The following is a 26,200-nucleotide window of genomic DNA, read 5'->3' as shown; positions in this document are numbered from 1 at the left end:
AGTTTCATTTTTCAACACAAAAATGAAACATCCATAGTGCACTAATGGAGTTTTTAATTTTTGTCATTATTATGTGAATTTATTCCACATTTTGACCAAGAAATTAAAGAATAAAATTATTATTGTTTTGACCAATTCAAACAAAATAATATACTTTAAAATGGATTTCTTTTTTATATTTTATCAATATAAAAGATCAACATATATTTGGTTTATAAGATTAAGTCAATGAACATGAAGTCCAACTAACAAATCAAAAAACCCAAATCCAATTTCAAATATCCAATGTGTGTATTTGCTACTTTATACAAATTTTTCAAATCACACACATTAGACCTCCATTTCTCATTCAAATAAAACTTCTTTTTTGACATATGAATACATTATTCATAATGTTCAAAAAATAGTTCCAACAATCCCCCACATGAATAGAAATGACTCTAGACACTATACGACTCGACAGACTTTCTAGACAAGACTCAACTTCCTAGACAAGACTCGACAAGACCTAACTAAGGACTTTTGAGAGTACAAACGAAAAATCCACTGCATGATGAGTTGGTAGCAAATTTTCAGCCTTGAACCAGTCATTGTTAATAGCTATCGGATTTACTCGGCCAGGAGGTGGCCATGATGTCTTGAACCTCCCGGGCTTTGGTGTAAACCTAGACAATAGCCATAACACAGCTTCATTCTCTCACAGAATTAGGTTCTCTATTGTGTTCATTTTGGCCGTGAACAGTCTTGGTTAATCATGAGTGAACTTGGAGAATATAGCCTTTCCTTCATTCTCCTAGAAACGGCCCCATTTCACACTCACAAGGTGATTTGCCATTAACTTTGTTTAGAGGAGTATCATGTACTACTCCATTCATATCTCAAAGCTATGGACACAAATCATTAAAAGCTAATGCTTATCCTGTATTCCTTACATGTAGCACTGTTTAATCATCATAGGAATTGGGTATAGACCGAAGTCTTACAGTGCTTTGGGCAGACTTAGTTTCACTTAGTTGTCTCCTTGAACCTATTTCTTGGGATCTCCAGTCAGTTAGGTAGAGTTACCGCGAAACCTCATCTTAATTCACAGGCGACCCATTCCTTTTGATGATATAACAATTTGATCTCATGACACACCTTTAATTAAAGGATCCTAGGTTGTCACCATAGTGAACATAATCTCTTGAGATTAGTCGAGATCAATTGTCTAATGATTTTGTCATCTTTTATTCAAGATACAATTAACTATTATACACAAAACTCAGTGTATGACACTAGTTTGTTTTTTTTTTTAATAAAAAAAATATATTGTGATAACTATCACTAAGTTCATTTGGCCTCTTGCCAACGACTTTATATGGTAAGCAAAGCTTCCCCCCACATTTCTTGAGATAGCTCAAAACATGCATAATTACATTTAACATCTCTTAAGAGTTTAGAAAATTAATCTACAACTCCTTTAGATTTAAATGAATTAAAAGCAATTTCAAAAATTATTACAATTTTCTTGAAAAATGTGTTTCATTCTTAGAAATTCACATTTTACATCCAACTATTTTCATAGTTTTCTTAAGTTGATTTATAAATCCAACTTGTATGTTTTGGATCTTTCCAAACACATATTTTGCTTTTTAGCAAATAAACATATCATTACAAGATATTATTTTACCATCAAAACCATTATATGATTATTTTCAACCATATTGACTTTATAAACTACAATACACATGTTAGTTTCAGTCATATTGGTCTGAAAATTCTCATTGTTTTTGTATGGTCAATCTTTTTACAACTAGCGTTTAAGCATTGACAAAATATGAATGTTTTGATCATTATCAACAACATTATCTTTTCTAAATGAAAAATGATTCTTATGTGGCAGACCTCTCCCAAACTTAATTTGGGGCGTCGACTCACGAATCCATTTCCATTTATACAACATGATTCCTTAAGAATCAAAATGTTCTTTCTGACAACGGTTTCACCATATTTTTGAAACTTGAATCATTTTTTTTTCCTCTTGATCAAACACTTAATAATCAAATTAAGTTGTTCCAAAAAATCTGAAACAGAAATAAAAAACGTTAGCATTCTTGATAACTAAAACAAATAATTATCTTTAGCCAAGTCAAAGCATTAACAGATTTTGAACAAATAAATTATTTGATCATGTAAACTGACGAATTTGATCACAACTAAATGCAAAACAAATACACAAAGTAAATGCATTAAAAGCTTTAAAAAAAAACCACAAGAACAAACGCTCCACAGTTGCTAATATATGCAAGATCAAACGCTTGAATTTTGATAAAAACCAGTCGTATAAGCATGATTAGATCATACAAGTCACACTTTTGTTTCAAAATAATTTTAAAAATCAAGCGAAAGTGCAACACGACGGTTTCAACACGTCAAAAGACAAATCAAATCAAATTGTTTTTTTTTTCTTTCAGAAAATCTGTAACTAATGATCAACGCTTGATGATAAAGAAGATTCACAGAAAAACAATAGCTAAGATTATTATAAGAAATCCCTGCGTATGATCCATCTGAAAAGATCATAACAATTGCTTTTTCATCACCATGAATTCTCGAATTCCTGTTTTTATGATAAACAAGATCCGATTCCAGCATCTTTAACCTTATGAAGCATAAAAGATATCAAATTCATTAGCTCCAAAATATTAATTATTTTAATGAATCTAGCAACAAAATCTCAAATAATCAAGTTTCAGAAATCAGAAGAGATAATTTCCCAACACCAAGAATTCTCTAATTCTTGTTTCTCATAACCTGTTCTCAAAAAAAAACTTTTAACAAATATCAGTATTGTTAGTGCAGAAGCATAAACAATATTTAAAGATTTAAGAGTGTATGAACCTTATTTTACTACCATAGGACAACTGATATTTGTAAAGAATAATAAGAACATAAACTAAAATTTCAATACCAAAATATAAAAATAAAGAAGAATTGCAGAGTCGAGATAGTTAATCTCTTTCCTTAAATCTTTAAACGCCCCGTAGTGTGACGGTTTTATGGCGCTCAGATTCCCAAGATACAACTGCAGCATTGTTTCTGTTTACCATCACCGAAAAACAGAATCTATCGAACCTATTTCTGTGATGTACTCTCAGACTCAAAAGAATAAAAAATACTAGCATAACTATTCTGAGTGGGAGAAATGTTCTTGATTGTATGAATGTGTGTATTTTCTAAATGGCTCACAAGCCTTTATATAGAAATATAATGAGAAGCACAAGTTTCATTTTTCAACACAAAAATGAAACATCCATAGTGCACTAATGGAGTTTTTAATTTTTGTCATTATTATGTGAATTTATTCCACATTTTGACCAAGAAATTAAAGAATAAAATTATTATTGTTTTGACCAATTCAAACAAAATAATATACTTTAAAATGGATTTCTTTTTTATATTTTATCAATATAAAAGATCAACATATATTTGGTTTATAAGATTAAGTCAATGAACATGAAGTCCAACTAACAAATCAAAAAACCCAAATCCAATTTCAAATATCCAATGTGTGTATTTGCTACTTTATACAAGTTTTTCAAATCACACACAATAGACCTCCATTTCTCATTCAAATAAAACTTCTTTTTTGACATATGAATACATTATTCATAATGTTCAAAAAATAGTTCCAATATAAAGCACTCGTAACGAAGACGTTGACCAGATTTACTGTGGCTGTGAGGGTACCGTTCGGTGGAGAAAGAGAGCAGTTTCCCGCCGGAAGATTTGCTTCCACAACGCAGTAACTCGGATCATACAAAAGCGTGTCAGAGAATTTGAGCGTAAAGTTAAACGCACCAGTGGGATCTGTCAGGACTCCAGAGAGGTTTGTTGTTTCGTTGGCACATACTAAGTTGACTACGGAACCGGAGACGGGAGGAGCATTAGGGTCTCCGGTAAGGCTACATCTCACAATACCACGAATGTTGATTTGGAAGCCTAGGAGTGATAAGCTATGGGATATAGAATAGAGTGAAGCAATGATCAGAAACATGTAGAGGAGAAAAACATTTGGTTTCAACATTTTATTTTATTTTCAGTATTTTGTTTTGATTTAGAGAATGCTTTTAAGCTGGTGTGGCAAAGAAAACATAAAGAGAGAGAGAGAGAGAGAGAGAGAGAGAGAGAGAGAGAGAGAGAGAGAGAGAGAGAGAGAGAGAGAGAGAGAGAGAGAGAGAGAGAGAGGGTATTTATACATGGTTATGGTAATATATTTGTAGATCAATGATACATATTTTACAAAATGTGACATTCACATATGAAAAAGTAATATTTATTTTCCCTTGTAAGAAATGTATATTTCCTGATTTAATGTATCTGTGTTCATTGCTTCCACGTAAGGATGATGTGTGTAACTAACTGAACTTTGGTTGCATTAAAAATTCGTAAGAAAAATGAAAATGGAAAGATGTATGTGTTTTGATAGAGTTTATACTAAAAACAAGAAATGATGGTTTACTAGGTGTTTGTTGTTTTGAGTAATGGTAAGTTTTATTACGATTATTACTTCATAACAATACCGCCGTGATCAGTTGCAACTTGCAATTACTCTCTAAATGAACTTCTCGTTTTAATTTCTCTACTTTCTAAGTTGCATTTACCGGTTGACTAAACTTATTTATATTTTCTGATGCATCACTTATTTCTACCAATACTCTCTGCCCTAATAAACTTATTTTCTATATTTTAGTAACCGGATAAATCATGGATTGCATCTCATATTAATTCAAAGCCTATAAAATTGTTCTTTGGCAGTGGACAAGTAAGAAAAACAAAGTCTGGAGAGAGTAAAATATTGTATTGCTATATACCGTAAACTTTTAAGCAACATGCATTCATCATTCATGAGACATCCCAGTCAGAAAAAGTAATTTTACTTTGTTTTCACCATTTTTATTTTATTTTCTATGTTTTGATTGTGGTTTAGTGAATATTTTAAGGCCGTGCGAGGCAAAGAAAACATGAGGGAAGGGTATATACATATATATATGTGTACGCGAAATTGTTATAGATGAACGTTATTAACTCTTCTCTTTTTTTTTTGATAAGTCACTTCATTTGTTTTACCAAAGTCACATTCACATATGAATGTTTATTTTACCTTAGAAGAAAAGTATACCTCTTGATGTTGATGTATTTTGTGTATATGTCTTCCACGAGGGGCTGGTGTGACTCACACCGTGTGAGTAATAAATGAACCTTGACTTTTTTTTGTCAACTTGTTCATTTCATGGAAATGAAAACCCCATTGGGCAGTACAGATGGATCAGAAAATATAAAGATTAAAGCCCATTAAGGGTAAATGAACCTTGATTTGCATTAGAAATCCCCAAGGAGAGGAAAATTTGACTAAGGGCCAAGGGTATACGCTAAAGGGTATACACGTTTATGGATTCTACTTGACCCATTATAGTAAATTCAATCGGCCCATTAGAAATAGTATCAGTCGGTAGGTGATAAATAGTTAAAAAGAAAAGCCATTAGTAAATAAATTAACTGATAGAACTTTAGAATAATGATATTCCCAAAAATGGAATGGTAAAGTGAGAAATCTGGAAATTAGTGAAAAAGTCTATGAAAGTGACAACAAAATTTAATGGTAAATCCTCACTAAATCATGTCGAATTTATTTTGTCGGGCCATTATTATTTTACTTTTCTTTGGCCCCTTATTTAAAAAAATATTATTTATCGCCCACTTGTTTAACCATTGACTCATTTGTTTGTTTTTTACTTACAAAAAAATATTTTTTAACCATGTCCAAATATTCAATATTAACCACATATTATTAAAGAAAAATGCTTATGGGTTATGATTGATTTACTATTTATTTTTAAAACATCAATAAGTTTTTTTACATTGGATTCTAATTTGATCGACAGCATATCCGGAATACTAAAAAACATCTTTATAAACCGTAAGGTGCGAATCTTTTTAAAAACGAATAATTGGTGTACAACTTTTGAATCACTGAAATGTTTAGCAAATTATACCAATTTACAGTAATTATTTCAATATGCCTGACATTTCAAATACCAAACTCTCTTTAGATAGTGTATGCCATTTGTCTAGCTACTTTTGTCTTAGGCCATTGTTTCATTTTTTATAAAGCATAGTAAGCTAGAAGAATGTCTTTGCATATGTTGATATGAAGATCGAAAAAACTGTTGCGGAGAAATCAATCACACAAGTACATGGTTCTTGCTATTATTTCCAATCAGACAAGTATATGTCTTGTCAAACAAAGAAGTTGAATATACGAAAATGAAATCCAATAAGAAAATGAACAGAAAGAAGTGGACTATAAAAGTTCAAGAATAAAGTTGACTATATATACATGGAAAATATTGGGATGTTACATTAGAGCACTTAGTTTTATGTAGATATTTAGTCGAATCAAAATCTTGTTTTGAATGCACAAGTATAAATGATGACAAAAACAAACACTCCCCCGTTTATATGTAATTTTACCCCTAATTAATATTAGTTTATTTGCATTTGATCACATAAACAAAAGTTTCAGGTATCTGAATGGTGACAGTCAGCAAAGCCCAATGGTGACAGTCATCACATAAACAAAAAGTTTCAGGTATCTCAACTCCAACTTCCATGTTTAAACTGATGTGTCTCTGATCAATCTCTTTCTCTCTCTATATCCAGAAACACAAGGAATTTCGTAAGAGCTTTTGGTTCAACCCATAGGTCTCTCACTCTCCCTGGTTTTATGCAAAGGCACGCATCATTATGCATTTAATACTACTGAACATGTACATTGAGTGAGAGAGACGCACCAAAAGGAGACTGAGACTTAAGCTCTAGGACACACAACTCACAATCATGGCATGTGGAAGTCAGGGCTCCTACAACGTACTCCCTCCGTTTCTTTTTGTGTGATGTTTTAGAATATATTTTGTTTCAATTTATATGATGTTTTGAAACTTTCTATGTAAAATTATTAAAGTAATTAATTAAAATATTAAAAATTAATGTATAGTTCTTGTCTTATTTGTTTAGAATAGCAATGATTAGTTTTTTTGGTTATTTTTGTTGTTGTAATTGAGTGCTTTTTGCAAAAGTATAGTTTTCCTAATTTGTGTGTTTATATATAACGGAATCATATACTATGATGCACACATCTTATGTTAGTTAATTCGGTCTAGAGAGCTGTAAGCAAGTAACCAACCAGTGAACATGAACGCTTTCAAGACACGACTTGAGATCGATTTGGTTTCTTTTGTCTTTTTTTTTTGTTAAATGGTTTCTTTAACATTGCAAAGAAAATATGATGTAGATGGAGACCTTGAAAGCAGTTAATATTTTTATCATGAGATAACCTACAATGATATTTGTTTTTTTTCCTAAATGAAACAACATAAATTATTTTTGTATGGTTGGAAAAAAGAATTATTTATTACAATTTTTTTCTATAGAAGAGACATGACCAATGAGGTCTTCAAAAAAAAAAAGACATGACTAATGTATCCGGAAAATATAAATTTACAGACATGTCAAGTATTTATCTGGTTTGACATGACTAATGTATTGGTTTGATTTCATCTTTTTAATTAACTGGATTTGTTTGCTAAAAAAAAATATTAACTGGATTTGTCAAAAGCTAGTCAGGTGATAGTGAATTCGTAACACGTGTCGAGCGCTGATACAAAATTGAAGTAAACGGAGTCCGTTAAAAGCAACGTTGCGGCCGTACCCTTATGCTGAAAGCCGCTATTTTGGTATAACCGTATATCTAGGAAGAGACCCCTCATCTGATAGATTAGAAGTTCGCGTAATTATTACCTACAAAAGAGAACAGAAAATTGACAGGAAAATAATTTTGGCAGACTTAAAGAATTAATAGCACCCAAGTCAAGTGGGAAGAAACTACCTCAGTTTTTCAGAAAAAAAAATATTAATATGTTTTTTTGAGCAAAACAAAATAATCTTTATGATCACATAATTATGTTTTATTTTTGTAATAATAAATGTGACCATCGATTTTATGCCTTGTATAAACTGGGTCTCTTACACTTGTGTCATACTGTTTCTTACAAAAAACTGTCTATAACTCTTTTTTTTTTTTATTAGACTGTCTCCAATACACCTCTATTTTTATCTCTATATTTTCCTCTAAAATAGATAAACTCTATTATAGAGGCATACATTAGAGCAAATCCACCTCTATAATAGAAATCTCTATTTTAAAGGAAAAAATATAGAGATATACATTGAAGATGTTTTATTTAGAGATGAAAATAGCAAATCTCTATATTTTCTCCTATAAATAGAGGAACTCTATTATAGAATAGATGCATACATTGGAGCAAATTCACTTCTACAATATAGTTTTTCTATTTTATAGAAAAATATAGAGATAAAATAGAGATTGGTTGGAGATGGTTTAAGAAGCTCCTTAAATATCCCCACTAATGATAGCCTAAGTCATCGGTGGTCTTCAAAATTTCTCCCATATGCCATATCATACAATGCCGAAAAAGGTATCAAAAATAATATTTAATCGCATATCAACTCTATATTTACTTGCATTACATGTGTTGTTGATTTGGTATGTTTCTGATAAATAATACCCTTGATTAAACGAGTATTATGGGGAACACTTTTTGCAAGCTTCATTTACAATGCATGTAAGAACAGGAAAGAAAAAATAAGAGAGGAGCAGAGAGGAAGAGATCGAGAGGTCAAATCACTGAAGTCAACATCACATCGCTTCACATGCAATAAAACACACCATTGTCTTGTCTTGTCATATATCATTTTGCATCCCAACAAAAATTTAAGAAATAATACACTCAGATGCACTTATACTCAGATACTTTGGACTATCAGAGATATCTTCTCGTCACTCTGACTCATCGTTCTCAACATCGTTATCTCACCTATAGCTATCATGGGAAACCCGAGCGCAGTGTTTGGCTCTGTCGCAAGAGGTAGAAGCATCAATGGCATGTTTTTGTTTTTTGCAAGTTGAGTCTCTTACATTTTGTTTATTTTTGCTTTAAACCCAAGTTATTCAATTGTAAAATTGTCTCCTCTAACTAACTTCTAACTTTTTGTTTGTTTATTCCAGCTTTTCTTCATATTGCCTGAATTATCTTTTGTCTTTTGCTTGCTTTCATTTTTGCCCCAATACTATCACATTAAACAAAATTCTCTTTAATTTCGCCTCAACCTTACCAGTTGTACACTCTAACCCTTTTTTTTTCTTTCTAAGTGTACACTCTAACCCTTGTTAATGCAATTAAACACATATATGAACTAAACACACTTACGTAATTATTACAACTACGTAACAAAAAATATTATAATTTGGAGAGTGTCCTATATACTCATGTATCCACGTAAAAATGTACACATGTACATACGTAAACTTGTACACACATAAACATATACATACATACACATGTATGAACAATTAGTAAATCTTGATAAATACTCCATCCGTTTCATAATAAATGTCGTTTAAAGTTTTTACACACAACTTAAGAAAATTATTACCCTTACTTAATATAATTTTCGTTTCGTTTTATTAATTAATGAATTAAAATAAGGACAAAAATAAAAAAATTGTTTAATATATGCATTGAAAATTTGAAACGACACTTATTATAAAACAAAATTTAAAATTAAAACAAGACTGATATGAAACATAAAGAATAATAAAATTTGGAGAAATTTGTTTGAAACTGTGATTTCGTAGATTTAAAACCATTCAAATTCTCGATGAAATTATTTTGGAAAAACTGTTTTTTTAGAGCAAAAAAATGGTAATTATGTCCCTTTAGACTAATCTATATTTTGTGTCATATTTTCCTATAACACCCTTTAATATTTTTGAAAATAAATTTAATAAATAGTTTTACAAACAAAAAAAATTGGAAAAATAGTAACTTTTGATAAAATACCTATATGAACTTAGTGATATTTTTCCAGTTATAAAAAAGTTAAAATTATAAATTTCATATTATGTTCTAAATAAAGTAGAAATGACATTCTACGAAGTAGAAAACGAAATCCATTTTTTTCATTGAATCTACAATGTTTAGAATACGTGATCTACGTAAATAGGAGTATTCTAAAAATATTTAGAATACACATTCCTCGCTTAACCTATCGTTCTAAAATCTTTAGAAATCAAAATCTACACATTAATATAAATCTATAACACGTAGAAACCGACTTCTACAGATTTACTATAAATCTAAAACATGTAGAAATCAAAATCTAAACATTACTATAATTCTAAAAAACTGTAGAAACCGATTTCTACATATTAGTTGTATTCTACGGATAAGAAATCAGTTCCTAAAAATATGGAAACAAAATATTTGGGAATATTCACTTTTATATTTTGAAAAAAAAAATCGATTTTTTAAGGGCATAAAAAATTAGTCTAATGGGACATAAAATAGTATAGATTAGTATAAAAGGACATAGTTACCATTTTTTGCTCTAAAAAAACAATTTTCCCAATTATTTTTTAGATATCATTTTGTAAGTTTGTGGATGTGTGTTTCAAGTGTGTACAAGTGTGTGTGCATTTACCACTTATGTACATCACTCCATAGTATTTTGTAAATTATTTTAATTTATTTTTTTAATTAATGGTAAAAGCGTAACTAAGCCATCTTCTACTTTTTAGGGTTTCTGCACAATTTCACAGCCCCCCTAAAATCACCAAACTTTTGTGTATTTTGATGTTTGTTTTGCCATTAAATTTGTAGATATACTTGTTAATAATTGTTTTTTAACATCGAAACTTCTAAAAAAATTATCTTAATGAATCAATTTTTTGGTCCAATATGCCAAAATCACCACGACCGCTCCCCGCCAAGCCTTTCGACGTCGAGTACTCAGCTTCATCCTTATTGTTGCAACTTCGCTCATGTCAAGATTGAAGCTCCTCCTCCCACAAGAAACGGCTAAAGGGTCGTCTGAAAATAAGGTACACTATGTAGGTCTGAGGTCGTCTCCTGCAACTCAGCTTCTTCATCTCCATCGTGTTTGCAGCTACTTCATCTTCAGCGTCGGGACTTTTCTCGTTACGTTTCAAAAATTGAGCTTTTCTTTTTGTCTATACTTAAAGTTGGAAAGCACTTAAAGTTGTTTCTTTGATACAAAGAGAGAGAAGGAGAGTGACCAACTTTAAAATCAGTGGAGCCACTTTAGTTAGAAAATTGAGTAGTAAAATGAGTTTAGTTAAAAATTATGTAGTTGTCAGTTACAAAAAATTACTTCAGTAGCAACAACTGACATAGAGTGTAATAAAAAGATAGAAAGTGAGCCTGAGTGAAAATAACTCAAATTTAATCACATACTTACACAATTTATGTATTCAAATACATTTTTTCTACATGCTCTCATTTTTTTTGTTTATTTTAGTTGTGGTTTACAAACTGTACCACATCGTAATTAATAAGAACAAAAATCTTTAAAAATACATTTGTATCTATATGCTTTTGTTAATAATAAAATCACACTGCAATTATTTTGTAATTATCTCACATGTTGCCATTTGAATCTTACATTTTGATATCCATGACGTAAAACCTTATGCGTACTGTAACTCTAATTCTAATTAACAGCTTGCACAAATATTAGTTTTAAATTCCATGTATAAATTGAAACCATAAACAAATGGAAAATTTGTCAACTATTTAGCATTAAACCTTTCCATGAATACCGAAAAAAACTATCCATGAGTTATGTTGGCTAAATATCAGTAGATAATGGTTTATCATATGCAACAATGAGAAACGTTTGGATTGCAGGACATCTCCAAAAGAAGACGTCGTAATGCTATAATAAAAAACTATACTCAACTCCATTTTAGCATTTTTCTGTTCATATGGATGTGGAACTCTCATTATAGTTAACAAAATCAGTATGAGTCTATTTAAGTTGATGACAAAAAAGAATCATATTGAAATATAGTTTGATACTGTAGCGGTATAATACTTTTTTGATTTTTTACTGTTTAAGTAGTTTAATTAAATAAATTTGCTTATATAAAATTACAAATAAATTGTTTTCAAGTCCACCAAGATATTTCAATATGGGTATAATCTTCGTTTGTATCTTTTTTGTATATTTTTAGTTAATTTAATTTCATATGTATTTCAAAAATATTATTTTAGTTTAATATATCTTATGTGATATAATTATATTTATTTTATATTTGCTACTCTAGTATGTATTAAAATATTTAATTGTATATTTTATAAGAATAATGAATATTTATCAAATATATTAAACAATAAAAAATTAATTTTAATAAGATAATAAAAGAGACTATTTTTTTAGTGTGATATTTATTGTTCTGGGTTGGAGATGGAAAAAAAAAATTAGTGCTAAAAATCGCACTAAAATGTAGTGTTGATATTAAAATAGTGTTGTAATCGGAGATGGCCTCATATGTCAAATCACCATGAATTCGTTGTTTTCTTTTATGGTAATTTTCTTTTTCTTGATCAATCGTCGATATGTTTTGCATGTAATTGGTAAGAAACATGTTATAACGTGTAAGCTTCTTGATGGCCAACAAAAATATATGCAGAGAAGTTAACAGTCTTTAAGAAACGTACTTGTTTGTTTTTCCGTGTATGTTTACATGTTAAAACGCTGTGTAAGATTTTCTCTATATAGAATCTGTATCTCAAATGTTAAACAAACTCAATAAGGTAACTACTGCTTTTTTTTTTTATCAAACTTCATTCAGAAAGATATAAATAAAAATGTAAAGCTGAAATGTAAATAGTACTCTTAACTGAATATTTTATTTGTTTGCTGTTTGCATTCGCCATTAGTCTTTTCAATGCAGTGTTTTCTTAAAATCTTAAACTAGCAACCACTATTAAAAACATAACATTTATACTGCATAATAGTCTTCAATCCAGCATTAAGTTCAAATTATTTGGTTTTAGGCGCACAATTACCTAATAATAATAATATGTATAGCATGGATAGGTTTGGTAAAATTTTGGTTTTGAATCGGATGCAGGCAAATTTTTTGAATCGAATAATAATATCTATTTCATTTTATATTTATATTAAAAAAGTTTTACCACTCTTTCCATTATTAAACTACATTGCTTTTGGAATATGAAAATCTTTATTCGGATTACTTGGATGGTGTAATCCCTAATCATACACACTAATCATCTGCTCAATTTTCTATCTTAATTGCTAAAAGACTTGCTTTTGGAATATTTATAATTAAACGGAATAGAGTATATGACTATTGTCACTTGTTAACGAAGGTTGTATATTGTTAGTAACTACTAACTATTAATAGTGTTAAGAAAGTAATAAGGACTTTTAGCATTTTGTATTAATTTATACAAATGGTTTACTGGTCTCCTAAAGGCCCGCCATATGATAACTCAAGCACCTATTATTTTGCATCATCTACCCTTTTTTCTGGCCCCAAATCATATATATGGTATAAAGATATGCACATTCACACATAGATATTTGATGGTATGTTGGTTATTTCAGATCTCCTGTATTAATTGCATCTGATTCTCTACATTTGCTGAAGATTTTTTTCCTTTTGCAGGATGTGAGGGACAATATAATGTGGGATCCATGCAATAAAATTTGAGTGATGGTGAATTCCTTTGATTCTCATTTCACACTTTATTTAATAATTTAAACTTTTTGTGGCGAATGGGACTCAAATGATCAAATTAACACAAAAGAATCTCCACTTACTGATACTAAACTTTAAATAATTAAATGTTTAATTATTTCTAAAATTGAAATTTTCTTCTTTTCATCAAGTGTGAAGTTTGTGCTCTTCTTTAATTTTTATATGCTTTCCCCTGTCAAGTCCCTTTCTCGTTATAGTAAAGATATGCCTAATTTTCTAATTTTCAAGTCTCTATATAATTATATGCCACCCCATTTATATCTCTAGAAGAGGTTCAATACATTTTTCTTTAATTCAAATGATTTTTTTCAGCGCCGGTCCAACATTTTTGAATTAACTAATCAAACTGTTTTAAAAAAAAATTCATATTAATTATTTTGAGTTTTAAATTTTAAATACAGAAGTTAATTAAAAAATACAGGTAAATAAAAACAAAGCCACAATCCTGCTCACCCAAATCAGATTGTTTGAAATCAAATTTTGATTTATCTTAAACAACAACATGTTTTTATATTTTATCTAGTATCATATATAGATGATATAAATTTCATTACACTTTAGAAATTAATTTAATCTATTAATGATTGGTAATCATATACAGTTTATTGTTAAAACAAAATTTCATATTTTAAAAATTATTATTATTTAACAATACACTTATTATATTTATTAGTAAGATTTCTATTAAAAAAAGGAAAAATTCTTACAAATATTATTGTAATCAAAAGAATTATAAATTATATTTACATATCAATAATAACAAAAACACTTAATATATAGTATAATAAATGCCCTCTGTATATAATAAATTTTATGCAGAATTTATAAATATTTGTGCATTTACTGATTTTCAAATTTTACAAGTGGAGTAGAGAACTCTTCCATGTTTATAAATTTTAAAGTATTACGTTTGAGTCTAGATTTATACAAATAAAAAAATTGTTTCATAAAAGAAACAAAAGAGAGGTAGATAATGGTTTAGTTTGTCCTTTTTTGATAATTAATTTGTCCTTATCCTCCATCTGGATGGCATTAAGAGCGAGGGCCTCTTCTTGTGCCCCATAATACACGTATCACTTGTCGTATGCACATCATGAAGTTAAGTGCATAATGGGCATGTAATATCTTTTACTGTTTTACATATTTTAACTTACATATGTGCGTGGTTGTTTTTACGCAATTAACGTCAAAATTTTGGCAAAAAGAGGGTCAATATTATCAATGGATTTAATAAATATACAATATTTTGAACCAAAAAGTTAGGGCTTACAAGAAATTAAATTAAGAAAATCCATTTCGTAACGAACTCTTTGAGAAGTAAATGATTTTCGATTAAACTGGTGTAAAATCGATCGAGTTTTCATGGCAGATATTTGCAAAGGTTATAAAATTAAGTTTGAACAGTTTGAAAATAGTATTGACTATAGATTTCAAAGACATAAAAAAGTATTTATGATTAAACTATGACGTGCAGTTAAAAAAAAGATTATACTATGTCCTTTTTACGTTCTCTTTATTTATATTATGTTTGATTCATGTGGACTATAATTAAAAATAGTAATCACATGTCTATATATAGATGAAAATGACATGTAATTTTGAATAGAAAATTACTAAACATTTAACTTTATAAGATATGTAAAAACGTTTAATATCATGGACAATATAATGCGGGGGAAATTTCTTAATATATACATCTGTTATATTTTTGCCTCTCCAGTGGTTTAGTATAATGAGAAATTTGCTATAATATTCTAAACTGGAATCAACTACGTATACACAAGTTTGTCGGTTCGTATGACAACTAGACAAGGTGATTCGAAGTGTTTTGGAGATTATTAGGTTTACTTTTTCATCCAACGACGACGTGTAATCCTTCAAACCGCATTAGGAAAAACAAAAGTATATACATGACCAATTCTTATATGTGGAGGAGGGTGCACAGAATATATAGAGCGGTCGATGTGATAGCTGTGAAGACAAAAAAAAAGATAAATTGAGAAATGAAAATTATTTGTTATTAAATGCCAATGATTTAGGGCATAGACCATGCGAGTGCATTGCAACAACTGAAGCATAATAGACTTTTGATAAAGTTACAAACTACAAAAATCCCAGTTATATATAATCATGCGGCCAATATATATACTTTGGTCAAATGTTTCAAAACGAATTTGTCAACTTTAAAAGTTCCCTCGAGAATATAATATCTTATCACCAAAATAGGAAGTCAATTCTTTTTTTTTTGCCATCCTTTTTTTTTTTTTTTTTTTTGAAAAAAGATTTTTTTTTGCCATCCTTGTAGGATTATTAACAAAGAGTCGCCAGCCAACATGTACATACCCATTGCTCAATTGATGAATCCCTAAAATTGGCTTAACTTATAGTAATTAGATTAAGAAAAGAGAAATTCAGTTTAGTGTACACAATACATATTAGACTGACTATATGATGTCTTAATAATCCCAGATATGCCATGTTATTTGTAAATGTTTTTGGACCCGTATTATATATACATTTTTCTATAAGAAATATTACCGTTGTTTTTGTTTATATTGTTTTTTCCCCCTGTAAATACCATTTCATTAAAATGCTCTGGAAAGAGAACCATTAGGTCCATTACAATGAAGTGAAATGCGATAAAAACAGAGCTAAACAGAGTAAAGATACATATATAATTGAGAAACTCTCGTGAAGCAAGGATCAGCGATTTGATAATTCCAATTTGTTTATATAGTTTACTAGTTCAGTTTTATGGTCTTTTTGTTTTTCAGATGCCATTAGGTTTTGACTTTTGGACTAGTCGAATGGATGGTAGAGATATCGAGGGCATATTAAGTGAGAGACAATATCATCACAATGATATATATTTTCCACCACAATCACTTAAAAGAGAATTTAAGTTGTGTATTGACCCAACTCCTTCGCACAAGAACCTAATTTTATTATGCTCACCCACTTCTCATTTTTCTACGGATTTTCCATCAACATTTGAATCACAAACTCACAACATCCAGTTGGGTTCCAATTAATTTCATCCTGACTCTTTCTATAAATATATATAGGAATACATGAATCCAGCGACAATATACAATAGAACATCTCTAAATTAATACTCGATAAATTAATATTTTTTATAAATTAATAAATTTCATCGGTTCCAATTTGAACAGGTTCAAAAATTTGACAAAAATCGCTAAAATAATAAGATAATATTTTTTTAGAAAATTCTATGTAAATATATGGTCTCATTAAAATTATAAATCAATAACTTATATGTATATATATTTTATATAAGTAAGAACCTATTATATTGTTTGTTTTATATTCATAATGAAATTATTTTTATATTTTCTTAACACTTAATATATTTTTGATGAGATTTAGTAATATTATATCTAAAACCACATTTAAGTTTTAGGCAATATATATTATATACACCATATAATATAATAGTCAATATAAATGCCAAATTTCAAAAAAAAAATCAAATATTTTTCTTATTTTAGAATGAATATATCTTAAAATAAGAAATCTAAATAAGAATTTTTTTGTAAATTAATATCACTATAAATATAAAATTTTAAAGTCTCAACTTTATTAATTTATAAAGGTTCTACTGTATATATACATACCACTAACCTACATATTTATGCATGTATTATAAACACAAAAGAAAACCCTACAACTTGCAGTCTACAAGTCAAAAAGTCAGATCGACCTCAGCCAATGGGCTTGCACTCAAAACGTAGACATGGGTTATTGGTGGACACCTATATATGAATTATTTGGTATCTAAGTTTCTTCATTTGATGTTTCAGTTTCAGGAGTTTCACTTGAAGACGACTTTGAAGAGTGGAACTTCCTGGGTTCATGTTATTTTTGGCTGCATTCACGCTGTCGTCATCTCTTGGAAAAAGTTTTAACACAACATACATACATCTATGTAGAGATGATATATACACTCAACCACACGGATGTGTACATACGTTTTGTATTTTTTAACAAAAACTAATTTAGCTAAGTCAAATCTTGTTCAAATTATACCATACTTCTCTAACTTCATAGACCAGTAGACAGTGGCGTGCTTAGGTTCAGAGGGGTCCAAGGCAAAATTACAATGACAACATTTCTAATTTTAAAAACTCCAAAAAAAAAAAAGAGATTAACCTCACAAGTATCGAACCTAGCACATGTTCCATCTAAATCACACACCCAGCCACTAAACTACATGGAACAATCAGAAATTTGGGACCCCTTGTATTTATCAGGGGTCTAAAGCAAAAGCCTTTTTTCTTACACTATAGGCACGGCTCTGCCAGTAGAAGATGTAATACTGATAGGAAAAATGATGGCTTTATATATTTCTTCGTTCTTATTGGTTGTACATTTTGACCATTGCAAACTTTTTGCTGGCTCTTACAATTCATCGGAATAAGAATATTCAAATCAGGACAGTAAATTATCATACGTATATTGTATATACATAATCTTTGCTTATCATTGACCTCACATATGTTACCAATAGATTAATGCATATATGTATGTTTGGTGTGTCAACAGCTCAAAGTTGGTAATGCATAAAAAGTGTACATATAACTATATAGTTCATAGACCTCGTTAGTTGTTCACTGTTAAAGAACAGTGGAAATTTCCAAATTAGTACAGGATTAGTTAGTCATGTGAATAGTTTCACTTGTTACTTTTGTGTTCTTATAATTTATAAAATTCATATTACGATTTTGTCTAACTATTCATACACGCAATCCACACATACTTCTATGTGCCCTGGTCCTTTCGAATCATATTTATATTTGAGTTTGTGAAAGATAAAGGATATATAAACTTTAGTATTTCCAACTTTCCATTAAAAGAAAAAAGAAGAAAAGGAAAAACTGAGTGTAAGCATGGATGCTAATTTAGTGGTTTAGAAATGTAGTGATTAATATATCTCCACGTATCAAACTTAATTATTTAATATTCTAGTGTTTAGGTGGCATCTTTTTAACTTTTCCCTAAATCTTGTAAATATAACATAAAAATTAGCCCTGTCGGAAAATGAAAAACAAAAAGCAAGCAGATGACATAAAAAATAATTTCGTAATATTATAAAAGAGAAAGATGGAGAAAAGGGAGTGGGGGAGTAAATTAAATAGTTTCCAAAGTTTTGAGAAAGTGGCATGTATAGGATATAAAATGCAAAATGTGGTTACCATCCCATTGCTAATAAAAAATGTGTTTGGATTAAATTATTGTTAACAATATCATGCATAGCTATCATAAACTTTTTCGTTACAAATTCTGCGTAATCACCCGCTTCCACATGCATCAATATATTTAAGTACACTTTAAAAAGAATTGAATTTCATATCTTATAAAAACTATAAACTCGAATAACTGAAAAGGTGGAAAAGATTCACCCTAAAACGGAGTGTAACATAGATTAAGGACATAATCCTAATCAGGCTCATTCTCCCGAGTCTTCTTTCGTCTCTTAAACCACAATATGAAACCATTTTTGACATCAGTGGCGAACGATCATAGAACATATATTTGACACATTTTTTTTTTTTGAACTATAAAAAAAATATTCTTAGAAATATGAAAAAGAACAAATGAATGTTACAAAACCAAGAGGGTAAAATCTTAGGATCCCGCCAAACCAGGACCCGCTTTCCCATTTACTCTTTGGTAACTGACTGAAATGACAACCCAGTCTTTTACCAACTACCCACCTGCTCTTTGTTTAAAATAAAAAAAAATACATATATTTTTCTCAGATTATACTCTTATAATTTATTTTTTACTCTTATAATTTCCGTTTAGACAAGTAACATGTATTGTGTGAATGATAATGTAACATTCTAGTTTGTGATATATAAAATTTTTAAATGAATTAATTTAGTAATATATGTCAACAATGTGTATTTATTTTTTCGATTATTCATCGAATTTTTTTTAAAAGTTAAATATGTTTTAGTTAGAATAGTGGAAATATAGATAACATATCAGAAAGTGATTCACGATATCGTGTGAATGAGATCAAAACACAGAAAATGTCATATGCAATAATTGCAAAATCAGTATACAAAACATTGAAGCCTTTATAAAAAATAATGCACTATCCGTTATATGAAACTGGATCAAGCGAGCAAATATATGGAATTCATTAATCGTAAACAGTCGAAGCGTTACATATAAAAAAAGGTCTCACTTTAGAAAAATATACAAATTTTTAGATTTAAAACCTCTTAGTTATTTAAAATAATAAACAACTTATAAGCTATAAATGCACTAATGTCCTACCAAAATAGTTAGTTGTAGTTTTATAAGGGAACTATTAAATAAAAAACTTTACAGTGCCGTTAAATAACAACGTAATCTCCGGCAAAACAAAAGATATTAAACCTCTAACTATGAATTTTTTTTGCTATGTGCAACAAAATGAATATTATATTTTAAGGTCCTTGAGAAATGTAGGATTATAGTTTAGTGATATGTATAGTGTTAAATCTGTCAACCGGTATCTTAGTGCCCAACACCAAACGTGAACATCTTATCAGACTCTCGGAAATCCCCAAAAGTATTTTTTCATGAAACTAAAATACGATAGTAGTGCTAAGATTTAAGAAAACTATCATTAGAGCTGATAAATTAGGCATTCGCATTTTACCCAAACCGACACCGATCCAAAAATACAGGTTAAGCTCCGGAACCGAGTCCATGTTAAAGTACATGTTGGATCTTTTTTCTGTGGATCCGCGGATCTCGGATCGGGGTCCAGGTCCGGGTCCTATCCGAAACACGATCGAATATCCGAAATATCCACAAATTATTGTATATATTAAGTATATTAGGATGATTGGGTATATTTTTGGTACTTCATATAGTATTTTTTAAAGTTTCGGGTTTTCGGATATAATTTTAGGTTTGAGTAAAATTTTAGATTTTCAGAAAATATAACTCGGGCATTTGGGTAAAATTTTAGGTATCTTTTAGGTTTTCGGGTCTGATTTTGTATAATTTTGAGTATTTTAGGTATTTTTGTGGTTTTTCGGGTATTTTTAGGATTTTTGGGTATTTTTTGAGTTTCCATGTCTAATTTGTGTATTTTGGGTTTTTTCAGGTTTTAAATACTCGAACCGACCCGAATCCGATATATACCCGAAAATTATGGGTATTTTACGGCTATTAGAATTATAGATCTGAACTGGATCTGATAAAATCTGATCTGAAACCGCTCGAAAAATTATAGATATCTATATAGGTCTAAATTCCAGGATCCGACAAGATCCGATCCGAGAATCCGGATGCCCAAGCCTAAGCTGATTTAATCATTCTGTTTAATGATAAAAATAAGTATATATGACAACCATTTAATGTCTATATAAAACAGGACACACGGGTAGTAATAGACCACTGAATGTTATGATATCATGAATGATTTACCCAAGACGAGTGGAAACCTATAACTCAAGACTTATGCTTTTAAAAAAAAAAAATCAAGACTTACGCAAATAAGGCCAATCACGGCGATGATGTATTTCAAACTTTTGCCTATATCTACATAAATGTAATGTGGCATAAAACACAAATGTAATATGTTGATAATAATGTCCGAAATAAATAAATAAAACAAAAAGCCCAAGAAATAAAAGATTTTGATGTGCATAATAATCATTTTCAGTAGTGTTAAAAAGGAAAAAAACATTGTAAGTGTATACAAAAACCTACATTTTGATGTAAAGAAAAAAGGAAAATGTAGAAATTGAAAAGAAGAGAGAGACTGAAAAGACAAGTCAAACGTCAAATCGAACCACTTCCTTATCATACGACTGTCAGTGCCCTTCTGTGTTGTCATTCTATTCTCTTATTTTCCCTCACTTTCTTTTACCGTAAATTACCAAACAAAGAGAGAAATAGTAATTATTCAAATATTTTGCTTCAAAATAAAAGTGAATGAGAAGAGATAAAATATCTTTTTGCTCGTGCGCTTCTGAGCACACGAGGTGGATATACATCGAGAAATAGTTCGTACAAGATAAAATAATTGTCGAAAAATTTATTCAATCATCTCTTCAAATTTTTTGTTTTTTGATAAAGGGTTAAAAAATGATTATAAATAATAAACCTAACAAAATAATCTTTATAATTAAGGTCAATATTATTAGCAATATTTTCGAACAACATATTATTAGCAATAATATAATACATTTCCTATGAGAAAAATGTTATAGGAGATATACAATTAAGTTATATATGAAAATTAGCAGTTGGATTAGATGAAAATTTTGTTGTTGTAGTAATAATAAAAGAAGTAAACCCCCACAACCGGACCCTACGATCCGGCCGACACGCTTCTCTATGTCCATTCTCCACCCTCTCCCATCCATTTCTAATATATTTTGGAAAAAAAAATTTGTTAAAAATTGAATATAATTTTAATTGGTACAACTTGTAAAATACAGGATTCTCAACTGGTGAATATATATGAGTTCGGACTTCGGACCACGACTGCACCATTATCAGAGCCACGTCTTGCCTTCTGTGGTTGGACGTTTCCACCTGATTGATTTGATTCATGATATTTCACACGAACAATAAATAGCCAGCCTTCTTTTACTTCTACGATTACTAGTAGTAGTATTTTCATTAGAGTACCGTGCGTAGTGCGTACACAACCGGTAAAACAAAAAAACAATAATAGTTTTCTTCATAATTTTTCTTGCCAAGTTAATTATTTGCTCTGAGGATATGACAAAAGGTGTTGCTAATCGGATGGTGAAATTTAGGGTGGTTATGTTAATTGTACATTTTAAAATATATTCATATATGATGATATAATTTTCGAAAATACTAATATTTCAATTACAAAAATACTAATATTTAAGACAAAATAATAATACAAACAAAAAATATCACAGATTTAGTAAATTAGTAAAAAAATTACAGTTACAAAAATAATCCATTACATAATTTTATTATAGACTGTTGAATAGTATGAAATTATATTTAATCAAAAGAGTGTTTTACATCAAAAACGGTTTTTAGAAGTTGATTAAAGATCAAAAGAATTATAAATGAAAGATGATGCTAACAATTTTGTTCTAGTGTCCAACAAAACCGAGAGACCATAATTCTACCAATCTAATAAATGCGATAAATTGTTCCTTTTTTTTTGTTACACGAATTGTTCAAAAATGGCTTTTCCATAGAGATCATTCTCATTTTACATAATAAGAAAATAAAAACGTAGAGAGGGAAAGTGAGGATTGGTCCAACGGTCAAATAGAAAACCATCAAATCAGATTTCGCTACAGTTAGAAAATTTATTTCCTTCTGTTTTTTAACTTAATTAGGTCTATGTTCTTATCACTCACCTAGTCACCTTCCTCTCATTTTTACCATTTTATCATGCACACATATTTACATACATATACATGGTAATGCATCCATGGTGTTGCTCAGGCTTTCACATGTTATGTATCAAGCCAAAAAGACAATTGCTGAGGATCTTGGTTTTATTGTATTATCCTATTCTCAATATATACTTCTTGTTTTGGAAATTTAAATGTTTTTAACAATTTAGTAGGATTATGATTAGTCAGATGCTAATGATGTTTAGTCTAATATATTATACTAGTTTCCCGATTCTTTTCAATTCCATTATTAGATTTGGCCCACCCTGTATTCTCTTTTCCTCTTAATAATTATTTTCCTCTTTTGGTAACCAAATCACTAAATTTCTGTTTTTCTATTAACTAAACGCTTTTATCAAGATAAAACAGTTAATATTCTTTTACCATCGCAGTTTAAATATCTGAGCCGCCCGGTTCATCCCATTCAAATCTCTTATTTTTTCTCAGGCAAAAAAATATCTAAAACCACAAAGATAATAAAGAATCATTCCCTATTCTCTCTCTTTCTATCAGAAGCTAGCAAGAAGCTTCAAAGGATGAAAGCTTAAGCTTTTCTCCCCGGAAATATTATTTTCTTTTCTCAGAAAGAAAAAAATAATCCACTACTTCACCCTCTTGTTATCCAACAAAATCAAGGCAACCATTTTTTTCCCCTAAGTCTCTTTGGCTAAACCCTAACTGTATTTTTTTTAAAGAGAGTATAGAAGAATCAAGAAGAAAAAAGAATGAGCAGCCTTGAGGAATCCCTGAGATCTATGTCGTTGGATTTTCTAAACCTTTTAATTAACGGTCAAGCTTTCTCCGACGTAACTTTCAGCGTAGAAGGTCGTCTAGTCCACGCCCACCGTTGCATCCTCGCCGCTCGGAGCCTCTTCTTCCGCAAATTCTTCTGTGGGACCGACCAACCACAGTCCTGCATAGACCCGACCCGACATGGGTCAGTACCCGCTAGCCCAACAAGAGGCTCCCAGGCCCCAGCTGGAGTCATACCAGTGAACTCAGTCGGTTACGAGGTGTTCTTGTTGCTGCTTCAGTTTCTTTATAGCGGACAAGTCTCCATCGTGCCGCAGAAACATGAGCCGAGACCGAACTGTGGCGAAAGAGGATGTTGGCACACGCATTGCTCAGCCGCCGTGGATCTTGCTCTCGACACTCTTGCCGCTTCTCGTTACTTCGGCGTCGAGCAGCTCGCCTTGCTCACTCAGGTCTCTCTCTCTCTCTCTGACTTCATTTCTCCATGCACATCTTAAGGAAGAACATGTCTCCACCTTTTTATGTTCTGCTCCTATTAGATTTTTTTCTTTGATGAATTTTGACTTCTAATTTTTATAATTTCAAAACCCTTTTCCATTATATGTATATATATGTGTACACATAAATAATCTTTGTTGTTGTCTTGATTTCATGTGTAGATGGATTTATTCTCTTGCAAATGAACCATTCTCTTGTTGCAAGAATAGCATTTTCCTAAAGTAGAAACTTTGAAGAACTGTATTTAGTTGGATCTATTCACTTCTTTAGTCTTAATTTCTTATCCAATCTAAATTTTCCAAATTTGGGGTTTTGATAATAAATCCATAGATAACCTACTCCACTATAGCCATCTGAAAAATGCAAAAAATTAAATACAAAACATAACCTAAAAAGGAAAATTATATCCACTTGCTGAAAAAATGTCGGTTCATTGGATTTAACACTAATCAATATATACTATTTGTATTATTGGCAGAAACAACTAGCAAGCATGGTGGAGAAAGCCTCCATCGAAGATGTAATGAAAGTGTTAATAGCATCAAGGAAGCAAGACATGCAACAACTATGGTCGACTTGCTCTCACTTAGTCGCCAAGTCAGGTCTCCCACCGGAGATTCTTGCCAAACATCTCACCATAGATGTCGTCGCCAAGATTGAAGAGATTCGTCTCAAAACATCAATATCTCGACGTTCACTAATGCCACATAACCACCACCATGATCTCACCGTCGCTCAAGACCTAGAAGATCAAAAGATTAGAAGGATGAGACGTGCCTTGGATTCATCTGACGTTGAGCTAGTGAAGCTAATGGTTATGGGAGAAGGACTCAATCTTGATGAGTCTTTGGCCTTGCATTACGCTGTTGAAAGCTGTAGTAGAGAAGTTGTGAAGGCTTTGCTTGAACTTGGTGCAGCCGATGTGAACTACCCGGCAGGTCCCGCGGGGAAAACACCGTTACACATTGCTGCTGAAATGGTCTCTCCCGACATGGTGGCTGTTTTGTTGGACCACCATGCTGATCCTAATGTTCGGACCGTTGGTGGAATCACTCCTCTTGATATCCTTAGGACGTTGACTTCAGATTTCTTGTTCAAGGGGGCAGTTCCTGGATTGACTCACATTGAACCGAACAAGCTTAGGCTTTGCCTTGAGCTTGTTCAGTCCGCTGCAATGGTGATATCTCGAGAAGAAGGAAACAATAGCAACAATAATAATAATGATTACAACAACCCGAGTTACCCTCAGATGAATGAGGAGCACAACAGTGGAAGTAGTGGAGGAAGTAATAACAATTTGGATTCAAGGTTGGTGTATCTCAATCTTGGAGCGGGTACGGGTCAGATGGGTCAGGGTCGGGATCATGGAGACGACCAAAACAGTCAAAGGGAAGGTATGAGTCGGCATAATCATCATCATCATCATGACCCGTCTACAATGTATCATCAACATCACTTCTAGTCCTCTATTTTGGTCTCTATATATTGGCCATTAAGACTCACAATATATATTTATTAATTTAGCTCTTGTATCTTCTATATATTTTTGTATATGGAAATGAAGACATAAGGAGAGTATGAAGAAGAGTGATATGGATGAATTTAAGACTTAGGGTTATTTAATCTCAAGAGTTGTATTGATTTGTCATTGCTCAAAGTTTCCACCAATTAGTATCTTTCTATCATAATCTCTCGCTATTTCAATATTTAAGACTATTTTGGAAAACTTTAAAATTATTTAACAATATTTAACATAGTTACTACAAAAGAAGTTCAGTCCAGTTAACATATCACAATAATAATTTCGTATTATTTTGTTTTA

At 30.6% G+C, this 26,200-nt stretch overlaps 1 protein-coding gene and 1 long non-coding RNA gene across 2 annotated transcripts; both read left to right on the top strand.

The window, feature by feature from the left end:
* Nucleotides 1–4,163: 4,163 nt before the first annotated feature.
* Nucleotides 4,164–9,121, top strand: LOC103865881. The gene is made up of 2 exons (XR_632481.2): nt 4,164–6,631; nt 6,703–9,121. It is a non-coding gene; the product is annotated as an uncharacterized LOC103865881 (long non-coding RNA).
* An 8,051-nt stretch (nt 9,122–17,172) lies between these two features.
* On the top strand, nt 17,173–26,066 carry LOC103865880 (regulatory protein NPR5). Its single transcript, XM_009143739.2, has 2 exons — nt 17,173–24,332; nt 24,857–26,066. The coding sequence occupies exons 1-2, from the start codon at nt 23,853–23,855 to the stop codon at nt 25,838–25,840; spliced, it is 1,464 nt and encodes a 487-aa protein (XP_009141987.2). The 5' UTR covers nt 17,173–23,852; the 3' UTR covers nt 25,841–26,066.
* The last annotated feature ends 134 nt before the right edge of the window (nt 26,067–26,200 follow it).

This window comes from Brassica rapa, chromosome A04 (assembly GCF_000309985.2).
Source record: "Brassica rapa cultivar Chiifu-401-42 chromosome A04, CAAS_Brap_v3.01, whole genome shotgun sequence".
Taxonomy (NCBI): Eukaryota; Viridiplantae; Streptophyta; class Magnoliopsida; order Brassicales; family Brassicaceae; genus Brassica; species Brassica rapa.
This window is presented reverse-complemented; position numbering and strand designations above follow the sequence as displayed.

Bases quoted from the DNA above. Each gene is read 5' to 3' on its own strand.
- LOC103865880 (XM_009143739.2), top strand. From the start codon at position 23,853: ATGAGCAGCCTTGAGGAATCCCTGAGATCTATGTCGTTGGATTTTCTA. The intron at 24,333-24,856 runs GTCTCTCTCTCT...TATTATTGGCAG, and splicing joins AGCTCGCCTTGCTCACTCAG to AAACAACTAGCAAGCATGGT.